General features: G+C 37.1%; 2 protein-coding genes across 5 annotated transcripts in view; both read right to left on the bottom strand.

The window, feature by feature from the left end:
• The window catches only part of LOC113068554 (gephyrin-like), a 1,122,288-nt gene that overhangs the window by 273,255 nt on the left and 823,038 nt on the right, over positions 1–25,995 (bottom strand). The window lies entirely within an intron of this gene.
• Positions 1–25,995, bottom strand: part of LOC113068550 (1-phosphatidylinositol 4,5-bisphosphate phosphodiesterase beta-1-like) — a 91,749-nt gene that overhangs the window by 65,016 nt on the left and 738 nt on the right. For both annotated transcript variants that reach the window (XM_026241295.1, XM_026241296.1), the window contains exon 2: positions 13,711–13,788. In XM_026241295.1, the coding sequence (XP_026097080.1) occupies positions 13,711–13,788 (78 nt within the window). The remainder of the gene's footprint in view (positions 1–13,710; positions 13,789–25,995) is intronic.

The raw sequence follows: 25,995 nt of genomic DNA on the forward strand, positions 1-25,995 counted from the left end.
AGTACCATTTCAAGTGAAACAAGTACTCAAAGATAAGCTTGGGGGATATTTAATAATTCAAGGTTCTCCATTATCAGAAAATGTACATTTAGTTCACTTTTATGGCCCCAATACAGATGATCCCAAGTATTTTGTAGATTTGTTCTATACTCTTTTAACATTAGCAAGATAATAGGTTATTGCAGGGGATTTCAATTGTACACTGAATGCCTGTATGGATAGATCTACAGGAGTGGATCAGTCAGTGTAATAAGGTTAGAGGAGTTATTCTTTGTTTAATCAGCAAGTTTAATCTGTTGGATATTTGTAGAGAATTGCTGTAATTCAATTACTTATCCCCTGAAAAATTTAAGTAAGGGATTACTGCTGATTTTTAATTAATTTAATTACAGTTACTTATAAAGTATGGGAGAGCGGGGGCGAGAGTACCATTTTCCATAAAAACATCATTTTAAAAGATAATTTTGTAGACAGAGATATATTTCTGCTGTGGCCAGTAACTCAGAAGTGTGATCTATCAATACCAGGTGGTATTTTGTAGAAATTTAGAAAGACTTCAGTATAATTTCACTTTGACCATAAGTTGCACTGTTACTTTCGACCCCATCGGTTGGGACGAAAGTAACGCAACAATATAAGCTAGATTTTATTTCTGTTACTCTTATTTTTATTAAGTATACCTGATTGTGACTTTGTTAATATATACCTGCAAGCATATTTTGTCCTTTATTTTTGCAAAAAATATATAAAATTACATCTTCATATTTTCATTTTAAATTTAATTTCATCAGATGTCTCAAAACCTGACTGTATTTTTTTTTGTCAATTTCAATGTATTTTTATTAAAATAAAATTCAACAGAATGAACAATATAACAATTTTATTACATTAGCATAATAATAATAAAAACCTCTAAACAATGTAAAAGTAGGCCTATTTATGTTTCCATCCAGTTGTTTTTATGCATAAATTGAAAATGTGCATTAAAACATATGGAAACTGCAAATTCATAGGTAGAGGTGTAAAGGCTAACATATGGCTAAAACCTAAATATAAATGTGAAGTAGCAGCTGCCCAGAGAGAGATGTTCCTCTATGTCCAGAAACGCCCTCTCAAAAACATCTGGATAAAACCAGACCTCTGTGTGTCTTTCTGAGCCTCACTCTAGACATATTCTTTTGGTATAATATGATAATCATTTGTAAAAAATGATAAAAGACACAGAAATTCACAATATAGCATGCACTGGAACAAAATACATACTTTTTGTCACTTTAGCGGGTAATTGTTACTTTTGTCACGACAGGAACTCCTGACATTTAAACTCGATTTAATTTTATACTAAAAAAATCTGAAAATGCAAACTTTACGATGTGTTAAATCACTAAATAACCTGTAGATTGATAATTATTGTGACACATGAAACAAGAAAATCAACACGACTAATTAAAAAAAAAATACTGCTTCAATAATTTACTTTTTGTACTCAAAAACTGTTTTATGGACCAATCATGTCTAAAACGGGCCAACTTTTATTTGTGTACACTGACAATAACAACAAAACATTGTTATTTTGCAAAAAAAAAAAAAAAAAAGCACTTTCTACACTTTCTTTAATTGTCTACTTTTAAATGAACAAATTCAAATTGAAAACAAATATTATCTGATTATGTAATCCATATGAAACTAAAGCGAGGTCATAGGTGGAGGGTGAACCAACTCCAGGGTAAGGATAAAAGCAGCCAAATGTATTAAACATTAGAAAGTCGTCTTTTTAGGCAACAGCCAGACACAGGTGTCATGTAGGCCAGGGGTTCCCAAACTTTTTAGCCCGCGACCCCATGATAAATGCGCTGCTGCCCCGCGACCCCCCCCCCAAAAAAAAAACACCTCTCGTCGCGTGAAATGTAGTACAGCAAATCGATTTTATGCCCAGTCTCAAAGCACACGAAGTTATATTTTATTGTTCTGCGTGCAAAATCAGTGTTACAATTCTGCATGAGCTGCTCGATATCCACCTGTTCTCTCTCGGAAAGTAACTGTGCAGCTATGTTGGGTTGAACTCGTTCATTATTCTGCCATCAGGAACCAGTCGAGTAATTCTGAGCTGCTCACACGCGTGCTCACACTCGCTCGCACACACACACACACACACACACACACACACACACACACACACACACACACACACACACACACACACACACACACACACACACACACACACACACACACACACACACTCATGCTAATCCGCTAGATGTGTCACTTTATGCTTTCCATGGTGACGCGTCTTTGCTTGTCACGTGACATACCGCAGCAACAACAGAGCTGAATGAATGATCTGCTTTTGTCATTTTTCCTTTTTTATTCAAAATATTAACAAATGTGTTAGATATGGCATGAAATAGCTGATATTCCGATTGTCAAATATATGCAAGTGGAAGTGTTTTGTTGTTTAAACACCTTTATAACGATCGCGTTAGTTGAGCTGTATGCGCGATGGGCGCCGCCATCTTAGTTTGTGCCGCAGACGCAGTTCAGAGAATCAGATCTGTTGGATTTACAACACGTGAATTCATCCACTTCTCCCGAAATACATAAAAGTAAGTGGCTGGTGAACTGGGAGAATAATGGAGTAAACTTTAAAGTTACTTACACAATGTGTATCTGATATGAATAAAATGTGTCTAATTATAATGAAAAAGATTATTATTGCCTCTTCCTTTGACATCAGTGTGTATTTTACAAACTCTAAATGTATTGTTTTTTCTAGTACTTATATGTCTGAAACCTAAAATAAACATTATTTGGTTGAAAACACTGAAAAGTTGTGATGACAGCTCTGAGCGCACTTGTCTCTGGCTCAGCGCCAGCCAACTCGCGAGAGCACATTTGAATTTCACGTCATGCACTGACCGGTGTGGTCGTACACTCCAGGGACTAGCCTAGACTGATCACACCGGTGTGATCGTACGTGCGATGCGAAAGAGTTAAATTAATTGAAACAAAAATATATAAAGCCTATATCGAAATCATCTCGCGACCCCTGCGCCACTGATGTAGGCTAATAAAATGTGTTTAATGGGACTGAATTTGTATTGAATGTGATCACAATTTAATAAAAACATTAGAAATGTATAATTAGGCTCTATAACATTTCCTTTCCACAGCTATTCAAGCAGTGAATAAATTATAGCTAACATTATATAAAAATGAACTGATATTATTTTGAAGTAACTTAACTCGAATTGATTTTTTTTTTTTAGAATTACAGTCCAACGTTTAAATTAACAATAGATCCAGCTACATGGCATTTTCAGCATAAATGGTTACAAGATGAAGAATTTGTAAAAATATAGAAAAAACAGATAGAAGTTTTTTTATTATTTATTAATACTTCAGAACCTTTTGCAAGTACAAAGTGGGAAGCATATAAAGCTTTCCTTTTTTGACTTTGAGCCTGTGTAACTAATAATAAGTCCATATTATTAGTTACATAGGCTCAAAGTAAAAAAAGGTACATGAGGAGAGAATACAACTGGAAAATAAAATAAGGATTCTTCAGGAAAAATTTATGAAAAAAATAATCTACAAATGCAAAGCGAGTTACTGATTTTGAGGGCTGGATATGATAAGCTGTCTGCTTTCAGAGCCGCTTCCAGTCTTATGAGACTAAAGCAATCATTCTTTGAACAAGGAGATAAATTGAGAAACACCTGTTATAAACAATGGAAATGTTGTAGTGGATCATACTGAAATTAATGATGCCTTTAGAAGCTACTATAAAGAATGATATAATCCAAAAAGAATGAGATTAATTTGCAAAATCTAAATAGGATTTTAGATGAACAACCTATACCTCATCTTCCAGATAATCATAAAGAAGATCTGGAGATGGACATGAACAAAGAAGAAATAGGGAATGCTATCGATAACATAAAGGCAGGAAAAAAGGCAGGACCAGATGGTCTCCCAATATATCTGTATAAAAAAAAATAAATAAATAAACTGCTAACTCCACTTGTGGAAATGTTTCTGGAGGCATTTCAGAACGGCAGTTTTCTCACCCTAACCCTAACCCTCTATGAATAGTGTTCTAATCATCTTACCTGATTAGGGTTTTGCACTGTCACTCTGTTTTGTGTTTTGTTTTTTGTGTCTTGTGTCTTATGTCTTGGCACATGGCCTTGTTAATTGTTTCATTGGCCATGTGCTCCTTTAGCCCCTCCTCATTTTCTTTCTACCCCACCCTCTTGTTAGCCTGGTTAGTCTAATTGTGCTCACCTGTCCCTCATTTATTATCCTCCCTATTTATAGTGCCCCTTACCCTTTTGTGTTTGCTGGTTTGTGGTCATTCTCACACTCCTCTGTCTCTTGTGGAGTATCTGCCTGGCCTGGCGCCCTTGTTTTGTTTAGTCCTTTGTGGTACTATGTTCTTGTCTAGCTCCTGGTTTTGGCAATCTTTTTTTCTTTTTTTTTTTGCTTTTACTTGTCATTTTTTGTTTTTCTGGTCCTGATTCTTGGTTTTGTTTGATATTCTCTTAAGCTGGTTATATTTTAAAATTAAACTCAATTTATGCATTTAGCAGACGCTTTTACCCAAAGCGAATTACATTACATTTTCATCTAACATGTGTTCCCTGGGATTCAAACCCCCAACCTTGTGCTTGTTAACGCTATGCTCTACCACTTGAGCTACAGGAACACTAACACTTGTTAAATTGTTAATTCTTACATATATTGTTACTTTACTCTTAGTTTTTGGTTTAATTTTTCTCATTGTCTTGGGTTAATTTGTGTTTCTGTGGAGCTTTATCCTGTCTAGTCTTGTGTTGGAGTTCCTGACCTGTTCTTGTGTGTCCTGCCACTGGTTTTTCTTGCCTGGCACTTGATCTGCTTCAGAGTCAGCGGTCAACAAGTGTCTGAGCTCCGCTCTGTGGTGCCCTGTGTGGTCTTTCCTATCAGCCTGGTCTTGCCACCCCCTCTGTTGCCATAAGTATTCTGCCAACTGATGTCTGAAGCTGTCCCAGTGGCCTTCCCTAGCTGTTTCTGTTTTCCTGTTGGGTATCACTTTTTCACTTCACTAGCCTCTTGTATCAGTCTGTTTTGTCACTAAACCCTTGTTATCTCACACTGAAATTGGGTCCTCCTTCCTAGATCCCTGACAAAACCAGGTAAACCCTCTAACAAATGGGAAAATGTAAGACCCATAAGTTTGCATAATTCTGACCTTGAGATAATATGTAAACTCTTAGCAAAACTGTAACAAAAATTATTGCCAAATATTAACAAAGATCAAAATGGATTTATTATGGAAAGGCGGGGTTTCCACAATGTAAGAAGGGTATTGAACATTACTCATACTACCAAAGAAATGGCAGATACAGCACTCTTATCATTAAATGCCAAAAAGGCCTTTGATAGGGTCAAATTACATTTATCAGCATTAATACATGAAAAGATTAGCTGCAAAACTTTTCATACAAGTATTACTTAAAGTTAATAAAAATGTCTGGTGAAATGTTAAAGTTTGACAAAATCATTAGAATTAAGCTAGAAAAAAGCCGCACGGACCATTAATCGGATCGGACCAGTGAATTAAGCTGCTGGGGGAGCTGAGCTCACACATCAGTCATGCGGCAGACAACAGACTCCGCGAGAATCGTTTGAATGAACCTGCAATTTTCTGTTATAAAAGATAAAACCCAGACGAAAGGAAAGCGCGCAAACGTGAGGCAATCCACTATTTCAGCTAAAATGTATACCAGTGCCCCAAATTTACGTAAAACAGAAGCCATATTCGTCTTAGCACACCAGCACTAATTAATTGTACAGTAAAGTGTTTTTATGGTTTATTCATATTGAATATTGTTAAGCATCTATTAGAATACCCTATAATTACAGCAATTTCTCTTATGAAGCTAGATTGATAGACATGTTTTTTAAATGTGTTTATACTTATGTTTTAGACAAGGTTAGGACTTTTTCGTGAAGGAAAAATTGCAACAATAGAATTTCTGCCTGTTAATTGAAACATTTCAAGGTAAGTAACCTATTTAAATTAATGATACATAAGTTTTACATTTTACTTAGACCTATGACTTCCAAAAATTATGAAAAAAGACCAATGAGGTGAAATAAGTGTATTGCCGTGTTCCGTACAACAAAGATTCCCTTCATTTACAGTGTACTTTTGTTCCTCCCTACAAGTCCAAATCAGTTAAAGGGTAAAGGGTGGTCAGATTTACTCAAATTATCCGCAAATACTGCCACAAATTTTCTGGAGGGAGTGAAAACTGGTTTAGTCTGTCTCTTAGTGCAAATGATATTAGATCCCCACAAAGACTGTAAAAATGTAAACCGTAAGCTTACTTTTTTTTTTTTACTTGTGCTTTCTCTGTACTTTAGTCATTGAAAGGCCTTTGTGCAGAAATTGTCTTTAAAACCCTTCCTGCCATCTGCACCATACCACACAAATGGAAAAATGTTGTGCACATCATACACGGAAATGAAGCGGTCCTTCATTGACATTCAACCTGTAAGTAGAAGCAAAACTTAAAATTACAGTGCCCTGTGTAGTAAAAGTCACCTTTTATTTGTTTTTTATAAAACACACGTTGTACAATACAAATCCTTCCAAGACGATATTTTGAAAAAAAGAAAAAAAGAAAAATTCATTTATGGGGGAATTATCACTTTAACCTATTTAAATTCGCTATAGCTTTTAACTCATTTAAATTCAATCATTTGTAAAGTGAGTGTATTAATGAAATATCATCACAAAGCATGTTAACAGAACTTTTTTTTTATTATTATTTTAAGGTTGGCACTAATTAGTGCTGTACTGGAATCATGAGACAAGTCAGAATCCACATGTCCTGGTGCTTGGTGACAAGGAAAACTCCTCCCAAGTTTTTATTATTTTAAACGGAGAGGCGATGGAACAGGAGACGATACTACAAGCAGTCGATCTATGTTTCTAACTTTTCTTTGTAAATGACATCTACTACCCAAAGCCCTCTGCTCATATTTGAGAGTTTTTGTAACACACAGTCTTTAATAGTTTCTTCTGCACACTGTCTCCTCCTTAAAAACATTGTATTTAGTAATCAGTAAAAAACTTTTTTTGTTGATCAACAGTAGGTCCAGCAGCTAGTATATTGATTTTATGATAATATTTTTGTTTTATTATTATGTTATGTTCATTTGAAAGTCTTAACATTTGCCAAGTGTGGTAACCCATTATCAGAATTGGTGCTCTGCATTTAACCCATCCAAGTGCACACACACAGCAGTGAGAAGTGAACACACACCCGGAGCAGTGGGCAGATATAGGTCCAGCATCCGGAGAGCAACTGGGGGTTCAGTGCCCAGCTCAAGGGCACTTCAGTCATGGGTATTGAGGGTGGAAGAGAGCACTGTCGATTCGCTCCCTCCACCTACAACTCCTGCCAGCACAGAAACTCAAACCTGCGACCTTCAGGTTACAGGTCCAACTCTCTAACCATTAGGCCACAGCTGTGAACTGTATTTGCACATTTGTTTGTTTGATATGAATATGAATCGACACATTTGTACATCTTGAAAATGTCAGTTGTATTTTTACACATTCTTGTCAATTTAAATAAAATATTTTAAAATATATTTGTAAATGTGTTATTTGCATATTAAAATAAAATCTGTAATTTACAACAAAGTAGTTTCATAATATGGTTGTATTAAGTATTTTTTAATAAAAACACTGATGTTAATTAATATAAATAATTAACTCAACTGTTGGGTAACTTTTAACCCAATGGGTTGGGTTGAAATAACCCACAGATGGGAAGGTGCTATACCAACCCATAGTTGGGTTACAGGTTGGGTTATTTTCAACCCAACATTTTTTAGTGTGTATTACTGTTTAATTCAAATGAAAGCAGGAATCCAATTTCAGAGGTAATTAAATGTAATATTGTTGAGCAGTTTATATATTTGGGAGTACAGATATTGCACAGATATTTAATGTTATAAATTAATGAGTCAATTGATAGATGGATGTCACTACCAGTATCTATAATTGGGAGAATTCATATTTTAAAAATGAATATACTCCCCAAACTACTTTATTTCAAAATATTCCATTACCGACACCTTCAGATTTGCTCTCAAAAATCAAAACCAGGTTTAGGAGGGCAAGACTCCTTTTGTGTTGTTGTATTTATCATTGACAGAGGAGGTTTAAAATGTCCGAACATAATGTGGCACTACTAGGCTGCACAGCTAAGGTCTGTCATGTTTTTTTTTTTTTTTTTTTTTTAGTCTGCACATTGAACAGAAATAGAATCTCATAGTCTAAGCCTACCTCTTCCCGTCATACATGTATTCAGACACAGCAAAAAACTACAGAAACAAACTAAAAACCCAATTGTAAGACATATTTAAAGATATGGTATGATGTGCATTTATTTGCAATCAAGTCAACGATATCGCTGTAGATGAAGTGACCCCAACTAAGCAAGCCAGAGGCGACAGCGGCAAGGAACCGAAACTCCATCAGTGACAGAATGGAGAAAAAAACCTTGGGAGAAACCAGGCTCAGTTGGGGTCAGTTCTCCTCTGACCAGACGAAACCAGTAGTTCAATTCCAGACTGCAGCAAAGTCAGATTGTGCAGAAGAATCATCCCTAAGACTTAAATTTCTTATCTCAATATAGTCCAATATGAAGGGATTTAAAATGATTCAAGATCTTTATTTGACAGACTCTTATATAATTATGTCTTTTGAGGAGTTGAGGCTTATATTCAGCCTTAATAGGATTTTTTTTCTCAAATATCTTCGGCTAAGAAGCTTCGTTAAAACAAATCAAGATAATGCTCGTAATTCATCCACATTCATCTTAAGAAAAAAAATATGATAAAATATAATCTGAGAAAGGGTATCATATTTGAATTTTATGAGTTGCTGACAATTTACTCATCTGAGAATTCACAGTATAAATTGAATGCATGGAAGGAAGATTTCCAATTGGATATTTCATATTAGGGTTGGAAAGAAGCTTGTACTAGTGTTCACACTATGTCTATCAATACACGACGTAAACTTATACAGTATAAATGGATAATGCGGTGGAATTAAATAGATATAATAAAAACATACCAGACATATGCACAAAATGTATGGAAGCTAGAGAACTTCTTTTCAGTGTATTTGGCATTGCAGAAAGATTAAATTGTTTTGGGGAGAGGCAAAACTTAGAATTGAAAAGATAATTTCAAAACATATTTTACTGGACCCTAAGCTTTTCTGTTGGGCTTACCCAGAGAAACTAAATTATAGGAGAAGTGAACAAGCATTTATAGACCTCAGCTTTCTTTATGCCAAAAAATGTGTAGCTCTGTTGTGGACAAAGACACAATGACCAAATAAAACTCAATGAATAAGACAGATTTGGTCAAACCTTCCATTAGAAAACATAACTTACATATTAAAGGCTAAACACTATGTGTTTGTAAACACATGGAGTCTTTTAATTATATTAAAGATTTGGATAGATGAAGTGGATGACTAATATTTGTGGACTAATCTTTCTATCTTATGGTTGTATAGAAATTTGGAAAAATATGTATGATTGTAAAGGCTATGTTTCAATGTGTTTAAAAGATGAAAATAAAATACAAATATTGTGGAGAAAAAGAAAAGAAAAAGGAAGATATGATCAGTTAAGGTGAAATTTGTTCTTAAGAAGTTTTCCTGAATCCAGCCCTGAAGCGACTGAGAGCAACAGCAGGAAAATGACAACGTTCGATGATTATACAATGGACAAACTAGATGTAAAGGCACATGAGGCAGATCACATGAAAGTGAAAGCTGATTCATGTGCCAAAGCTGCAACAACAAAGCATCTCTCCATTAGCAAATAGCCTCCTTGGTCTTAGTTTTCAAATCTGTCTCAGTTAGTTTTTGTAATCTGATCTACTGGGGATTTCTGATTTTTTGATTGTTCATTGGAAGAGGAGCACAGCACTGCCAAGAAACAGACAGAAAAACACCTATTAGCATGATGTGCAGGAGGACATCTTTAAAAACCACAACATGACAACATTCAAATAGACACTTATTCATTTCTTAATTCATGTATCAGGTTTTACTGCACATATTCATCAGAGACATTATTTAAAAAATATCTGTCTGGAACAAACACATATGCAGAGTGATGCAAACAGTGAAAAGTCCCAGTGCTGCTGGACTATTATATAGTTTTGCACATTTTGTACGTCTCTTATCTAGGGTGACCATCCCATCCCAGCCAGGATTTTAATAATGCCTAAAACATCCAGAGCAGTTTCACCAATAACATGCAGGTATTTTACGTAATCGACCAATCGTGGGGCCGCGTGTGAGAATGTGAGATCTAGAGGGAACAATTAAAGCGATGCAAATATGCGCACGTGTTTGTTCGTTCGATTGACTTGGAGCGCTGCTGTGCACAAATCTAAAAAAAAAAAAAAAAGTGCACCACAATGCTTCAAGTCAAACGAACGAACAAACATGTGAAAGCGATTTGAAAGCATAAGGAGCCGTCTGCTCTGCTCTTTATAACTCTCATAAATGTTACACAACGATCAACCTGCACAGTGCAAATAGCCAAAACCTGGATAATTTAGGCAATATTAAATTCCTGGCTGGTACGTGTCCCGTATGAACAGCGCATATGGTCACCCTACTCTTATCACTTCAGATGTTTGTTCTATTTGAATGTAAGTGCCCTGCAAAGTGGACATCATAAGATATTCTGCCATGATTCCAGTTTGTAGTGAATGTATAAGTTCCATTCAAAGTGCACTGAAGTGTGCTAGATGTTAATTTAAATTGTATTTATTCACAGAGGTATATGATGTGACACTTGTCTGTATGTGAAGACGTTGCACAGCACAAATCCGTGAATGAATGTTCCGAAGTGAAGTAAACTTCAACAGATGTCCCCTGGTCAGGGAGTAGGGAGCAATGAACACTGTGTAGGGACCGTGTCAATGGGAACACAGTTCATGCACGGAGCTCACTTCTAATGAGCTGATAATCTGAATGGTGTGTTAACAAAGAGAGACTGGAATTGAGAACCTTGCACTACACGACAGCTCAAATCTGAACATCAAACAACTTACTGACTTTGTAAAAGGCCACAGACAAAAAGAGGGCATGACATATGACCAAGGATCACACACTGTACAGACAACGGGAGAAAGTCACATTAAAAAATATGAAATGTGTCTAAAATCCAATTTGAAAAATTAATGAAATGCATAATTATATAAAAAACTGGATGAGAAGTAATTTCTTACTGCTAAATTCTGAAGTTTTTATTATAGGACCTAAAAACTCTACTTGTAATAACCTAGAACACTGTCTAAGACTTGATGGTTGCTCTGTCAATTCTTCGTCATCAGTTAGGAACCTAGATGTGTTATTTGATCGCAATCTTTCCTTAGAAAGCCACGTTTCTAGCATTTGTAAAACTGCATTTTTCCATCTCAAAAATATATCTAAATTACGGCCTATGCTCTCAATGTCAAATGCAGAAATGTTAATCCATGCATTTATGACTTCAAGGTTAGATTATTGTAATGCTTTATTGGGTGGTTGTTCTGCACGCTTAGTAAACAAACTACAGCTAGTCCAAAATGCAGCAGCAAGAGTTCTTACTAGAACCAGGAAGTATGACCATATTAGCCCGGTCCTGTCCACACTGCACTGGCTCCCTATCAAACATCGTATAGATTTTAAAATATTGCTTATTACTTCTAAAGCCCTGAATGGTTTAGCACCTCAGTATTTGAATAATTGTTATGGAATAACCTACCTAACATTGTTCGGGAGGCAGACACCCAGATGTGTATGTGTATGCGGTAAGTAGCGAGAGTGCATAAATATAACGCGAAAGCACATAAAAATAATGCATGAGAGCAAATCTCTCTGTTGCTCTGTCATAAAACCAGATGTGCTTGCTAAGATACACGCTGCTCTGCACGGAAGAGTGTGTGCACTTAAAACATGTCTCCTCTCACTTAAACTGCGTCCTGTGCAATCACAATTCTCTCTATGCTCATGTGTTAGATATGAATTATTTTCGCATGTTTTTATTTCTAGCCTTTTACTACGTGCAGTCTGAACGCTCTGATCCTTGAACATGGGCTCAGAAAAAAGGCGAATCACAGACTGTGTGTGAACATGGAGTTAGGCATATGCCCTTTCTGTTCTGTTCTCGCGCTAAGCTCAATGCATTCTTCATGCTATAAAGCGATTTAGAAATCGTGCACGCTCAAATCGTGATTTTATGACGATTTCTTTTAATCACACAGCCCTAGAATAGACTTGAAATGAACAGAAAATAATTGGCAGCCCACAGGCCCGCGTTGGCCCACGTACCACAGGTTGAAAACCACTGACCTAGAATATCAAAATCAACTGCGGGCGGCAGATCCTTTTCCTATTTGGCGCCTAAACTCTGGAATAACCTACCTAACATTGTTCGGGAGGCAGACACATTCTTGCAGTTTAAATCTAGATTAAATACCCATCTCCTTAACTTGGCTTACACATAACATACTAATATGCTTTTAATATCCAAATCCGTTAAGAATTTTTAGGTTGCAAGGGTTAAGTTGATTCTTCTGACTTTGCTGCAGTCTGGAATTGAACTACTGGTTTCGTCTGGTCAGAGGAGAACTGACCCCCAACTGAGCCTGGTTTCTCCCGAGGTTTTTTCTCCATCCCGTCACCGATGGAGTTTCGGTTCCTCTGGCTTGCTTAGTTGGGGTCACTTCATTTCCAGTGATATCACTGACACAGATACTATTTAAACTGAACTGAGCTGGATGATGTTTCATCACTGAATATATGATGAACTGCCTTTTTGCTTTATTGACACACTATTTTCCTATTTAATGCAATCTATATTGTTAATAAATAAAGGTGACGACTTAAAATCGACTCGATAAATTATGTCTGATATTGTCCAACTAGATGAAATCAGTGTCTTAAGCTAAATATGAGTCTCTGCTCATCGTACACAAAACAATTTTCTGTAAACTTCAACAGCTGAAAATTTGCAGACTGAATCTGACTTTTAGCAACTAGTGTTTACTTAGATTTTATGTTAGTGATATATCTATATAATACTGCATATTTACAGAATCATTTTTGTAATTCATAATCACAATTGTGAGTAGTAATTACATTTATAGCTAAAAGACTTGAAAATTCTAAGAAAATCAGCCCTTCCTCAAACCAAAACATGGCATTGCAGTCATACTTTGTGCTTTTGTGCAGTGGAAGAAAATCGCAAGTAGTCAGTCAATTCCACAATCTTCTGTTCTGAAAGACAAATACTCTCGTTCTTCTTGTTACATTTGTCAGAAGACAGCAACCCTCCAGTTATCCTTCCTAGACTATTTTCAAGCATGTCTAATTGCATCTTAACGATCAGAAATCAGCTGCTATCATATTTTTACAAGGCACTGCAAAACACTAAAAAGGCAATTGACTTGAGAGGATAAACTGACATGCATTAATTAAAAGCAAACAAGTGTGTAAGAGACTTACTGATTACTGATCAGCAGTAGTTTTGCCGTCGTGTATAATGCAGGACAGAGTTTGCTACAGAACATTCACTGAGCATTTGGAAAAGAGAGACATTTCCTTCCATTTCGAAAAATAAGACTAATTACCTTATTCTGATCGGTCCAGTACAGGAAGTAGCCCCGCGGGTCAACACGCAGCGTCACGGGTGTAACTGTGGTGCAGTCCTACAAAAACATAAGAGAACAACAAACACAATCATATCAGTGTCATCCCAGCACAAGGGTTAGTTTTATGACAGTCAAAATAATGAATACTAATCTAATGCATTGTGTGACTTAGGGGTGCTTGGCTACTAATTGCTATTGGCTGATAATGGCTTTGGGAAGTTTGATCGGTGGTCTCTATAAAGGTGGATCTCATAAACCAATCTCAAGCTCACAGAGTGCCTCCTATGAAAGCTTTGGCAGGACTTGCAGCCTCACCATCTAGATCTCTGTACAGTACGGGCAAAATAATTATAATGCTGAAGGTGAGTCACAATTCATTTCTTTATTAAATAACTTGCAAAGTAATTTGCAGACTTTATGCGAGATGTAAAATCACAAACAGTGTGAGGAAATCCCTGTGTGCTCTCTCTCTCTTTCCCTCTTAAAATACACAAATGGCTTCAAATCAGCACATCACGTCTGCACTATGGTCGATATGCTCAGCTGACACAGGAATTGTCACTTGCACAATCTTGGCAGTGTTGTATTGTCACTTGTATCTTCCTTTTTGTTTTGCCAGTGTCTGAACTATTCAGCACATGTGCGCTCATGCACACTCAAACAACACACATAACCCTACCTCACCTACAGCTCACCAAATCAGGCTTGTGCTGTGTGTAAGCTATTGTAAAACAATTTCTGCATTGTAAAAACAAAAATGCACTGCATGATCAAACATTTAGGGGAGATAATTATATATTTTTAAAAAATGTCTAAAAAACACCTGCGCCCCTTAAATGACCCACCCTCCCCCAGCACCCCCCCCCCCCCCAAAAAAAAAACTCACCTAAAAGGGTAATTGCCCTCATTCTCAAAAATGAAATTTTGTCGCTCCAAAAATCCTGATCAGAGCACCCTTAATATGACTGAAGTGTGGCATGTTTATGTCCATGTAAATAGGGAAATTAAAGAAAAGGAAAGATGTGAACCAGTAGAGTGAGGAGATAACTGTAGTTCCTGCAAAACAAACCTCATCGTGAGTCAAACTGAGGGTCTGGTGTAAGTCGTCAAGCACCGAAAGAAATGAGCAGTCTGTGTGTCGTATAACCCTGAGGACAACTTTACATAGCAGCTGCAGATATTACTGGAGCTCTATAAAAAGATCCACACGCCTTTGTTCTGTGGCGATTTGAGCACCTAAACTTCAGCAGGGGCAGATTACACAGCCAGAGATTCAACCACATCAGTGCTTTTATTATGGAGTCCAAAACATCACATCTGTGAGCAGTACACACTGAGAAGAGATAAACATCACCCAGATCACACACCAGAGGTTTTATGAGTGTGTCTAATCATATATAGTCAACAGCTTGTCTCACTGGTTCCTGTTTCCAAATGATTTATTGCTGCGAGGCCTTTTGATGCAGGTTCTACCACCGAATGACAAACACTAGCCAAGAATGCTGGTACTGACATGCTGCTCGTGTTGTAGGTTATAGAGCAGATTTTAAGTCACTTTGTGTCCTTCACTGAAACAAAGATGAAGACCCATTTCTAGAGAAAGTTTCTATTTGCTCCCCATTTAATCTCATTATTGTCTGGGAGAAACAGTTGAGATACTGAGGAGATCTTCTTTCCATTGGGTTTCTGCAGTTACAGATCCTTCAGTTAGTCACAATGATTTAAAGGCAGACAGCAAATACACCATCAGACCTGAGGTAGAGGCTTCTGAGTGAGTGCCACAAATTAGGAAAATCTATCTCTTGGCTGGAGAAATGAGCTTTGGGTATTCTGATGGCTTTTTGTTACTGCAAATACATTGAATAAGCAAAGCTCAAGAGCCATTTTCTGCATGATGGCAAGGCAACATGCATGCAGTCAGACATCTTTTGCTCAAGGCATGGAGAAGACAAGGCAGTTTAAAAACAACCATAATGTCTTTTACATGTAACAAGTAAGCCGGTGATGTTTTCCTTAGTATTTCAAGCACAACAGTCACACACACAGGCAATTTAAAATGTCCATAATGGACAGATTACATTGTATATTGTAAATAAAAAAAGTTTATTTTAATGGAAATTCAATAAAGATTATTTCTACATCTTTTTTTTTTGTCAATTTTTGTGAATTAAATACTTTACAACTGAAAACATGAGAGGCCTTATTTCATTATTTTCTTTATGGTTTATTTTAATCTTTAAGGAAAATATCAGAATACTCATATAAAATAAATGCATCAGGTTCACTTTAAAAAACATGATAAACTTTTTTTTTCATATTTATTTCTTTAACACTTTATACTATACTGATTATGTCAAAGCAGCGCTACAGTGTCAAACAGGAAAAACATGCTGATGATGCAAAAGGACAATAGAAAACAGTCAGATTTTGTTGAAAGTGAGTCATCGTTGAGTTCAGTTCAGTTCTCTTCCCACAGTGTCTGTGCAGTCAAGTCAACAATATTACCAGAAATTAAGCTTTAAGAAAAAAACCTTGGGAGAAACCAGGCTCAGGTCGGGGTCAGTTCTTCTCTGACCAGACAAAACCAGTAGTTCAATTCCAGGCTGCAGCAAAGTCAGATTAAGAAGAGGACTCATTTAAAAATGAAAGACCCAAAACAGCTAAACTAATATTCAAAAACACAGAGTCCAGGCTGATTCTGATAGGATGAGACATGTGATGCACATCAGAGCAACTGGATATTAAAACGTGAGTGAATTTGTGATTGTCAACAACTAGACACCACCAGGCCGAACTAGTCTGAGCAGTCTGATTGACTCCCACATATCAATAACAGAGAAGTCCTGGCCAATATATCCCCAATGCTAAATGTCCTGACATGTTTTTTAAGTCATGCATACTGAACAGCCCTACTTAGATGCAATGTAAAATTTCGGTGATCACCATTTCTCTAGAAGCAGTTGTTTTTCTGACAGACTGGTATGGCAAGTAAGATGAGGTATACTGAATGATTAATAGGCCTACTGATTTCTTTGGCTTGTTCCCAGTAGGTGGTAATGAATAAAAATGTGCACAACAGTAAATGAAAGGCTGCAGTCAAATGATTCTGAAAAACTCTGGGTTTCAAAAGCCTCTTCCAGCAAAGCGCTTTACTTTTCATTTTTACCAGTGACAACACAAAGATTTTAAAAGCTAAAAGTAAAACAGGATGAGAAAAGTTAAAAGAACGAAAGGGACAAAAGAGGAAGGAATGCACAGGACAAAAACATGGAAACTGAGGAAACTCAGGAAATTAGCCTGGAATCACACCCAAAACCACCACAAACTGGAAAAAACTGGAGCATCACATGAATCCCTGCTCCTCATGCACATGTTAGGAAACATGGCTGTCACTGGAGGAGATCGGAGAAAGCGATCAGCTTCTTCAAGACTGCATAATTTATCAGCTCCGAAAGCTGTTTTTAAGCATTTTGGATATTTCATTTCTTTTTGTTTATAAAACTAAGATCAGATAAAAAAAGATACTCGAAATCTATGATATGAAGAATAGGGGACAATAATATGTCGCTAATCAATCAATCAATCAATCAATCACCTTTATTTATATAGTGCTTTAAACAAAATACATTGCGCCAAAGCACTGAACAACATTCATTTGGAAAACAGTGTCTCAATAATGCAAAATGATAGTTAAAGGCAGTTCATCATTGAATTCATTGATGTCATCTCTGTTCAGTTGAAATAGTGTCTGTTTTAATTTGCAATCAAGTCAACGATATCGCTGTAGATGAAGTGACCCCAACTAAGCAAGCCAGAGGCGACAGCGGCAAGGAACCGAAACTCCATCGGTGACAGAATGGAGAAAAAAACCTTGGGAGAAACCAGGCTCAGTTGGGGGGCCAGTTCTCCTCTGACCAGACGAAACCAGTAGTTCAATTCCAGGCTGCAGCAAAGTCAGATTGTGCAGAAGAATCATCTGTTTCCTGTGGTCTTGTCCTGGTGCTCCTCTGAGACAAGGTCTTTACAGGGGATCTGTATCTGGGGCTCTAGTTGTCCTGGTCTCCGCTGTCTTTCAGGGCAGTAGAGGTCCTTTCTAGGTGCTGATCCACCATCTGGTCTGGATACGTACTGGATCCGGGTGACTGCAGTGACCCTCTGATCTGGACACAGACTGGATCTGGTGGCCACGGTGACCTCGGAACAAGAGAGAAACAGACAAATATTAGCGTAGATGCCATTCTTCTAATGATGTAGAAAGTACGGTGTTATGTGAAGTGTTCCGGTTCCAGTTTACCTAGTTAATGCAGCCTAAAAATCCTTTAACGGATTTGGATATTAAAAGCATATTAGTATGTTATGTGTATGCCAGGTTAAAGAGATGGGTCTTTAATCTAGATTTAAACTGCAAGAGTGTGTCTGCCTCCCGAACAATGTTAGGTAGGTTATTCCAGAGTTTAGGCGCCAAATAGGAAAAGGATCTGCCGCCCGCAGTTGATTTTGATATTCTAGGTATTATCAAATTGCCTGAGTTTTGAGAACGTAGCGGACGTAGAGGAGTATAATGTAAAAGGAGCTCATTCAAATACTGAGGTGCTAAACCATTCAGGGCTTTATAAGTAATAAGCAATATTTTAAAATCTATACGATGTTTGATAGGGAGCCAGTGCAGTGTGGACAGGACCGGGCTAATATGGTCATACTTCCTGGTTCTAGTAAGAACTCTTGCTGCTGCATTTTGGACTAGCTGTAGTTTGTTTACCAAGCGTGCAGAACAACCACCCAATAAAGCATTACAGTAGTCTAACCTTGAAGTCATAAATGCATGGATTAACATTTCTGCATTTGACATTGAGAGCATAGGCCGTAATTTAGATATATTTTTGAGATGGAAAAATGCAGTTTTACAAATGCTAGAAACGTGGCTTTCTAAGGAAAGATTGCGATCAAGTAGCACACCTAGGTTCCTAACTGATGACGAAGAATTGACAGAGCAACCATCAAGTCTTAGACAGTGTTCTAGGTTATTACAAGTAGAGTTTTTAGGCCCTATGATTAACACCTCTGTTTTTTCTGAATTTAGCAGTAAGAAATTACTCGTCATCCAATTTTTTATATCGACTATGCATTCCATTAGTTTTTCAAATTGGTGTGTTTCACCGGGCTGCGAGGAAATATAGAGCTGCGTATCATCAGCATAACAGTGAAAGCTAACACCATGTTTCCTGATGATATCTCCCAAGGGTAACATATAAAGCGTGAAGAGTAGCGGCCCTAGAACTGAGCCTTGAGGTACTCCATACTGCACTTGTGATCGATATGATACATCTTCATTCACTGCTACGAACTGATGGCGGTCATATAAGTACGATTTAAACCATGCTAATGCACTTCCACTGATGCCAACAAAGTGTTCAAGTCTATGCAAAAGAATGTTGTGGTCAATTGTGTCAAACGCAGCACTAAGATCCAGTAAAACTAATAGAGAGATACACCCACGATCAGATGATAAGAGCAGATCATTTGTAACTCTAAGGAGAGCAGTTTCAGTACTATGATACGGTCTAAATCCTGACTGGAAATCCTCACATATACCATTTTTCTCTAAGAAGGAATATAATTGTGAGGATACCACCTTTTCTAGTATCTTGGACAGAAAAGGGAGATTCGAGATTGGTCTATAATTAACTAGTTCTCTGGGGTCAAGTTGTGGCTTTTTTATGAGAGGCTTAATAACAGCCAGTTTGAAGGTTTTGGGGACATATCCTAATGACAATGAGGAATTAATAATAGTCAGAAGAGGACCTATGACTTCTGGAAGCACCTCTTTTAAGAGCTTAGATGGTATAGGGTCTAACATACATGTTGTAAGTTTAGATGATTTAACAAGTTTATACAATTCTTCTTCTCCTATAGTAGAGAATGAGTGGAACTGTTCCTCAGGGGGTCTATAGTGCACTGTCTGATGTGAAACTGTAGCTGACGGCTGAATGGTTGCAATTTTATCTCTAATAGTATCGATTTTAGAAGTAAAGTAGTTCATAAAGTCATTACTGCTGTGGTGTTGGGAAATGTCAACACTTGTTGAGGCTTTATTTTTCGTTAATTTAGCCACTGTATTGAATAAATACCTGGGGTTATGTTTGTTTTCTTCTAAAAGAGAAGAAAAGTAATCAGATCTAGCAGTTTTTAATGCTTTTCGGTAGGATATGCTACTTTCCCGCCAAGCAATACGAAATACCTCTAGTTTTGTTTTCCTCCAGCTGCGCTCCATTTTTCGGGCTGCTCTCTTTAGGGTGCGAGTATGCTCATTATACCATGGTGTCAAACTGTTTTCCTTAACCTTTCTTAAGCGTAAAGGAGCAACTGTATTTAAAGTGCTAGAAAAGAGAGAGTCCATAGTTTCTGTTACATCATCAAGTTGTTCTGAGGTTTTGGATATGCTAAGGAATTCGGATACATCAGGAAGATAACTTAAAAAGCTGTCTTTTGTGGTAGAAGTGATGGTTCTTCGATACTTGTAACAAGAAGTAGAATTTACAATTTTGGCTATATGAAGTTTACACAGAACTAAATAATGATCTGAGATATCATCACTTGGCTGAATAATTTCAACACTATCAACATCAATTCCATGTGACAGTATTAAATCTAGAGTATGATTTCGACAATGAGTAGGTCCTGAAACGTGTTGTCTAACACCAATAGAGTTCAGAATGTCTATAAATGCTGATCCCAATACATCTTTTTCATTATCGACATGGATATTAAAATCACCAACTATTAAGACTTTATCTGCAGCCAGAACTAACTCGGATGTAAAATCACCAAACTCTTTAATAAAGTCTGTATGGTGCCCTGGTGGCCTGTATACAGTAGCCAGTACAAACATAACAGGGGATTTATCATTAACATTGGTTTCTCTGGATAATGTTATATGAAGCACCATTACTTCAAACGAGTTATACTTGAAGCCTGTCCTCTGAGAAATCCTGAAAACGTTGTTATAAATTGAAGCAACTCCTCCCCCTTTGCCTTTTAGACGCGGCTCGTGTTTATAACAATAATCTTGGGGGGTGGACTCATTTAAAATAATGTAATCATCAGGTTTTAGCCAGGTTTCTGTCAAGCAGAGCACATCTATATTATGATCAGTTATCATATTATTTACAAAAAGTGTTTTCGTAGAAATGGATCTGATATTCAATAAGCCAATCTTTATCATTTGTTTATCCATATTGCATTTGTTTTTTATTTGTTGAACCTCAATTAAATTGTTAACCTTAACTTGGTTTGGACGTTTTTTGTATTTTCTAGTTCGGGGAACAGGCACAGTCTCTATAGTGTGATATCTAGGTGAAAGAGTCTCTATGTGCTGAGAATTAACTGACCTCTGTGACGGGAGGCAGCTAGCAGACGGTCGGTTTAGCCAGTCTGTCTGCTTCCTGACCTGGGCCCCAGTTAGTCAAGTATAAACACTAAGACTATTTGCCATATTTCTAGACAGAAGAGTGGCGCCACCCCAGGAGGGATGAAGACCATCTCTTTTAAACAGGTCAGGTCTGCCCCAAAAGCTCGTCCAATTGTCTATATAACCTATGTTATTCTGTGGGCACCACTTAGACATCCAGCCATTGAGTGATGACAATCTGCTATGCATCTCATCACCACGGTAAGCAGGGAGGGGACCAGAGCATATTACAGTGTCTGACATCGTGCTTGCAAGTTCACACACCTCTTTAAAGTTATTTATAGTGATCTCCGACTGGCGAAGTCGAACATCATTAGCGCCGGCATGAATAACAATCTTACTGTATTTACGTTTAGCATTAGCCAGCACTTTTAAATTTGCCAAGATGTCAGGCGCTCTGGCTCCCGGTAAACATTTGACTATGGTGGCTGGTGTCTCTATATTCACGTTCCGTACAATAGAATCGCCAATAACTAGAGCACTTTCAGAAGAGCGGTGTTTTGACCCACGACTACGCTGCCTCACCGTCACCCAGTTGCCCTGCTGCAGGGGCTCTGCTGGAACCGGACAATGTACAGGAATCCCTGAGCTAGACGCATCCAAAGCCATATCTAGAGCCCTAACATTCTTACTGTCCTCAATTAAAGTTTGGATGCGTGTCTCTAATTCTGAAATCTTCTCTGTCAGCCTAACTGTTTCCCTGCATTTATCACATGTGAATCCCTCATCAGCGACAGAGATAGATAAACTGTACATGTGGCAAGAGGTGCAAATAACAATTGTAGGAGAAGCCATTACTCACCGTGCTTGATGAAATATTCTTACTGCGGTTGTTTGATGAACTTGTGGAAAACTGCAGCGTGAGAGAGGAGAGGAGAGGAGAAAAGAAAACGCTAATGACAAGCTAACGAGTGCTAACGCTTTGCAGGTGTGCTGCAGTCACGGAAGAGTGAACGATCAAAGTTAATCTGATAAGATTGATCGGTAATATCAGAAATATGGTGTGAATTAAGTTATATTTTACAATTAAAAAAACAAACAAACAGACAGTGATAGTAAGAAAGATTATAGAGAAAAAATATAAAATAAAAACAGCTACATGGAGCTATGATTAGCTACAGAAGGCCAACAGGAAGTAGAGAAAACACTGTCCAACAGCGACACCAACAGGCACCAATACCGGGAGTACCTAATATTAGCTTCAATTCTGTACTTACATAAAATGTAATTAAGGAGATTCACACTCAATTTTAAATGTAATTGTCACTCTCAAACATAACATTTATTCAACCTGGTCTCATAAAAATGCGTTCCTCTGTGTACTTTTCTAAAGTGAATAGATCAATGAAGACATATGTCCTCTTGTAAATAATCATGTGCTCTAGTAGTAACTTATTTATCAGTTGCATAGATGTGAATGTGATGGTAGGGCTCAGTTTTCACTATATACATTCTTATAAAAGCTAGAGAATGAGACAAAACTAGATTTTTACCCATTTTTAAAATAATCTCAATGACCAAATAGGCCACATGACTGTTAGGGTTGTGCCGATAGAAGATAGACGAAAGTATCGTGTATCGACGATAGTCAGAGATATATACATACTGGGATAACTTGTTAAATCCATGAAATGAAAGGGATAGAAAACGAGGAGTTGGTGTCCCACACATATATTGGCTGGTACACGGCTACACGCTCTTCTTATTCATGGAGATTAACTCTTTCTTGGCTTTACAAATAAAGTAAAGACAAAATAATAACAAAGCGACAGAGCAATCTTATCATCCAAAGTGGTTCTCATGTAGTCCTTCTCTTTAAAGACTGATCACTTAACTTATAATGCACACTATGTGGTGACATAGAAGGACTACATGAGAACCACTGTGGATAAGTTCGCTCTGTCGCCAGCCTTGTTATTATTTTCAGGCAAACTGCACTATAATGTGATGCATGCAAAATACAGACTTTTGGCCGTTACAAAGTCTCCATCCACAAACAGATGTACATCGTCTGCAGATATAAGGTATTTCATTGCACTTTAACAAGTAATCTGTATGGCCTGTATATGTGCAATATTTTAAATGAGCCCTCACTAACTGAGTTTAATGCCACAGTTATGTTAGAACGCATCTCATTCTTGTTTCTGGTCTCGTCATGAGGCGTGCGGTCTGGAGCGCTGTATGACTGATGTAGCAGTTCAATTCAACTTTACTCATAATATATGAACTTAGCTGTTTCAAATACTTTTTATTTATAGTGTTCGTTTATGCCCAATATTAGTGTTAAACTGCTGGACTTTAAATGAAATCGACTATTGATTTTCACTGTTGACTGATTTTGCAGAACATTTAGACTGATAACTTCTGTGCGCAGATGCAGCAGATTTGTCACAGGACGCGCGATATGACACTTTCGTCTGACTATATATGAACTAGCTGTTTAAAATACAATATTTTTACATTTAACGTTAGTTTATCAGTATGTTTGGAAGTATATTTTTTCAATTACTGGTGATTCCATAGGCTCTCTCTCTCTCGCACCGGTGCGGTTTAAAACAACAAATAGTTATGCTATGACAAGAACAAAGAGTCTCTCTCTAGCTCCACCTATGCTCGATAATATCGTGTATCATCGATCTCACGTGCTGACGATATGATGATTTGAAAAATGACCATATTGCCCAACACTAATGACTGTAAAATAGTCTGCAGGTGCATTTTTAACTAACCCTATGTTAATAGATGCAATTTCAGTTTTACACTCTGAATGGAAATTATCATATGCAGCAAAATACAACTACATGTACAAAACTGTATGATTTCATGTCAGTCTCTTCAGACCTCTTCATGAACATTGTGTTACGAATGCACACACAAAACGAGGGATCAAGTTGCAGCGTTTAATGGGAAATCCAAAAATCAAATCAAAAACAGGCAAGAGGTCAATAACAACAAAAGCAGTCCAAAAACAAGAACCATGAAAAACACTGGAGACCACGAGAAAGCAGGGTGACATGAAACAAGGTCTCCATGAAACAGACAGAAACAAACCGATTTACATGGACAGGTGAAAATTATGAAAGTGGGGACAGCTGAGTGCAATTAACAGTGATGAATGGGACAAAGACTTGTGGGAAATGTAGTGCCTGCAGTGGGTTGACTCAATGGGGAAGTGAGACCACTAGTGGACACCCAGGGAAACACAGACCAGACACATTGAACTTCTATAACATTTGACCTTCTAACAGAACTCCTTTTCACAAACTTAACATAGAAATAAAAACAGTATAAATAACCAAAAATAAACAGCAAAGTACCTTCTTAGTTGTATTAAGTGCAAACAATAAGTGCAGCCATTATCAAATAGGCTACTCTCTCAATATTCAAAATGCAAATAGAGACCAAATTTTTCAAGCATGACAACTACACAACTATTACAACCTAAATACTAATGACAACCTAGATATGTTATGTAGCTTAATTTGCGTGCATCAGAGAACCGCTCTCAAAATGTGGGGTTTTAAAATAGCTTTTGAATGCTTGTTTTACTTTCAGGTTTTGATTTAAAGATTCTGTGTACTCTTAGCAGTGCTGAGCATGCATTCTACAATACAAGACATTAATTTTGTCAAACGCTCTGCAACAATTTCTTATGGACCAATGAGGCTCTTATTTGTTCATGCTGAAGTAAATAAAATAAAAAAATAAAATAAATAGTCTGGCCAATCTGAGGTCCTTATGCGGCAGCCTTGGCAAGCCTGTGCGTTAATCCACGCTTGATTACATAGGATTCGAACCTGAGTTCCTCACCTCTTAAGTACATCCCCATACTCCGTGAGCTACTAAACAAACCTACCATTTAAGAAAACCAATAGATATGAAGCTGTATATGTGTGATGCTAACTTTCAAAAGCATCAATTTTCAAATCTCCTGGCACATTAAAATTGTTTTGAAGTCATAAAAAAATATTTTTCAAGTAAAAGTTATGAGTTATTAATTGAAACTCTGTAAATTTGTGTGAAAGGAATAAAAGGTGTACTGCCTCTAGTGTTCATTTATTTTGGAAACTGCAGTGATATGTACATTTTGGTACGAATTTCACATTATGCGAAAAAGTGCCCCCAGGTACGTTTTTGCCCTGAGACCAGGCAGCATTTATTTATTAATTCAGCAGATCCTTTAATCCAAGCTGATTTAAAAATTAGGATTATAAAAAAGCAACTCTACTTAAGAAGGTAATAATGTGTGAACTGCTAAAAATACATTTTATTTTGGCTTCTCTTTGACAACAAGAAGTAAAATCTCACAGATTTTCAAAATTGGCTAGTTTGATCGATTGAATGACTAGTCAATTACTCAGTTATTTGAAGGATTTGAGGGAAGCTTAGTATAATTAAGATCATTGTTGACCTCACTAACTAGATGATTATTGGATGAATAATCAAGTAGCCAACAATCATGTCATACCGCTTCTCTTGACAAAGATTTAGCTGGGGCAGTTTGTGACAGTCTAAGATTAGAGTTCCAGCATCACCAAAGATGAGGAATTACCATCAGCAATGATGATCATAAACAATCCGTCTGCTGGTTCAGTACATGCAGGTGGTTTATAAAACCATTCATACATTCGTTCATTCATTTCTGCAGTTCATGGGCTGGGCACAGTGGATAATGAAGAACACTCCTGTAGCACAGCATTGCTAGAGATTTACAGATAAACCTGGTAATTCTTGACTGGAGAGAAGTGACTTCTGACAGGAAAAATAGAATTCAAGGAAATATTACATTGAAGATA

The sequence above is a fragment of the Carassius auratus genome, linkage group LG45M, assembly GCF_003368295.1.
Source record: "Carassius auratus strain Wakin linkage group LG45M, ASM336829v1, whole genome shotgun sequence".
Taxonomy (NCBI): domain Eukaryota; kingdom Metazoa; phylum Chordata; class Actinopteri; order Cypriniformes; family Cyprinidae; genus Carassius; species Carassius auratus.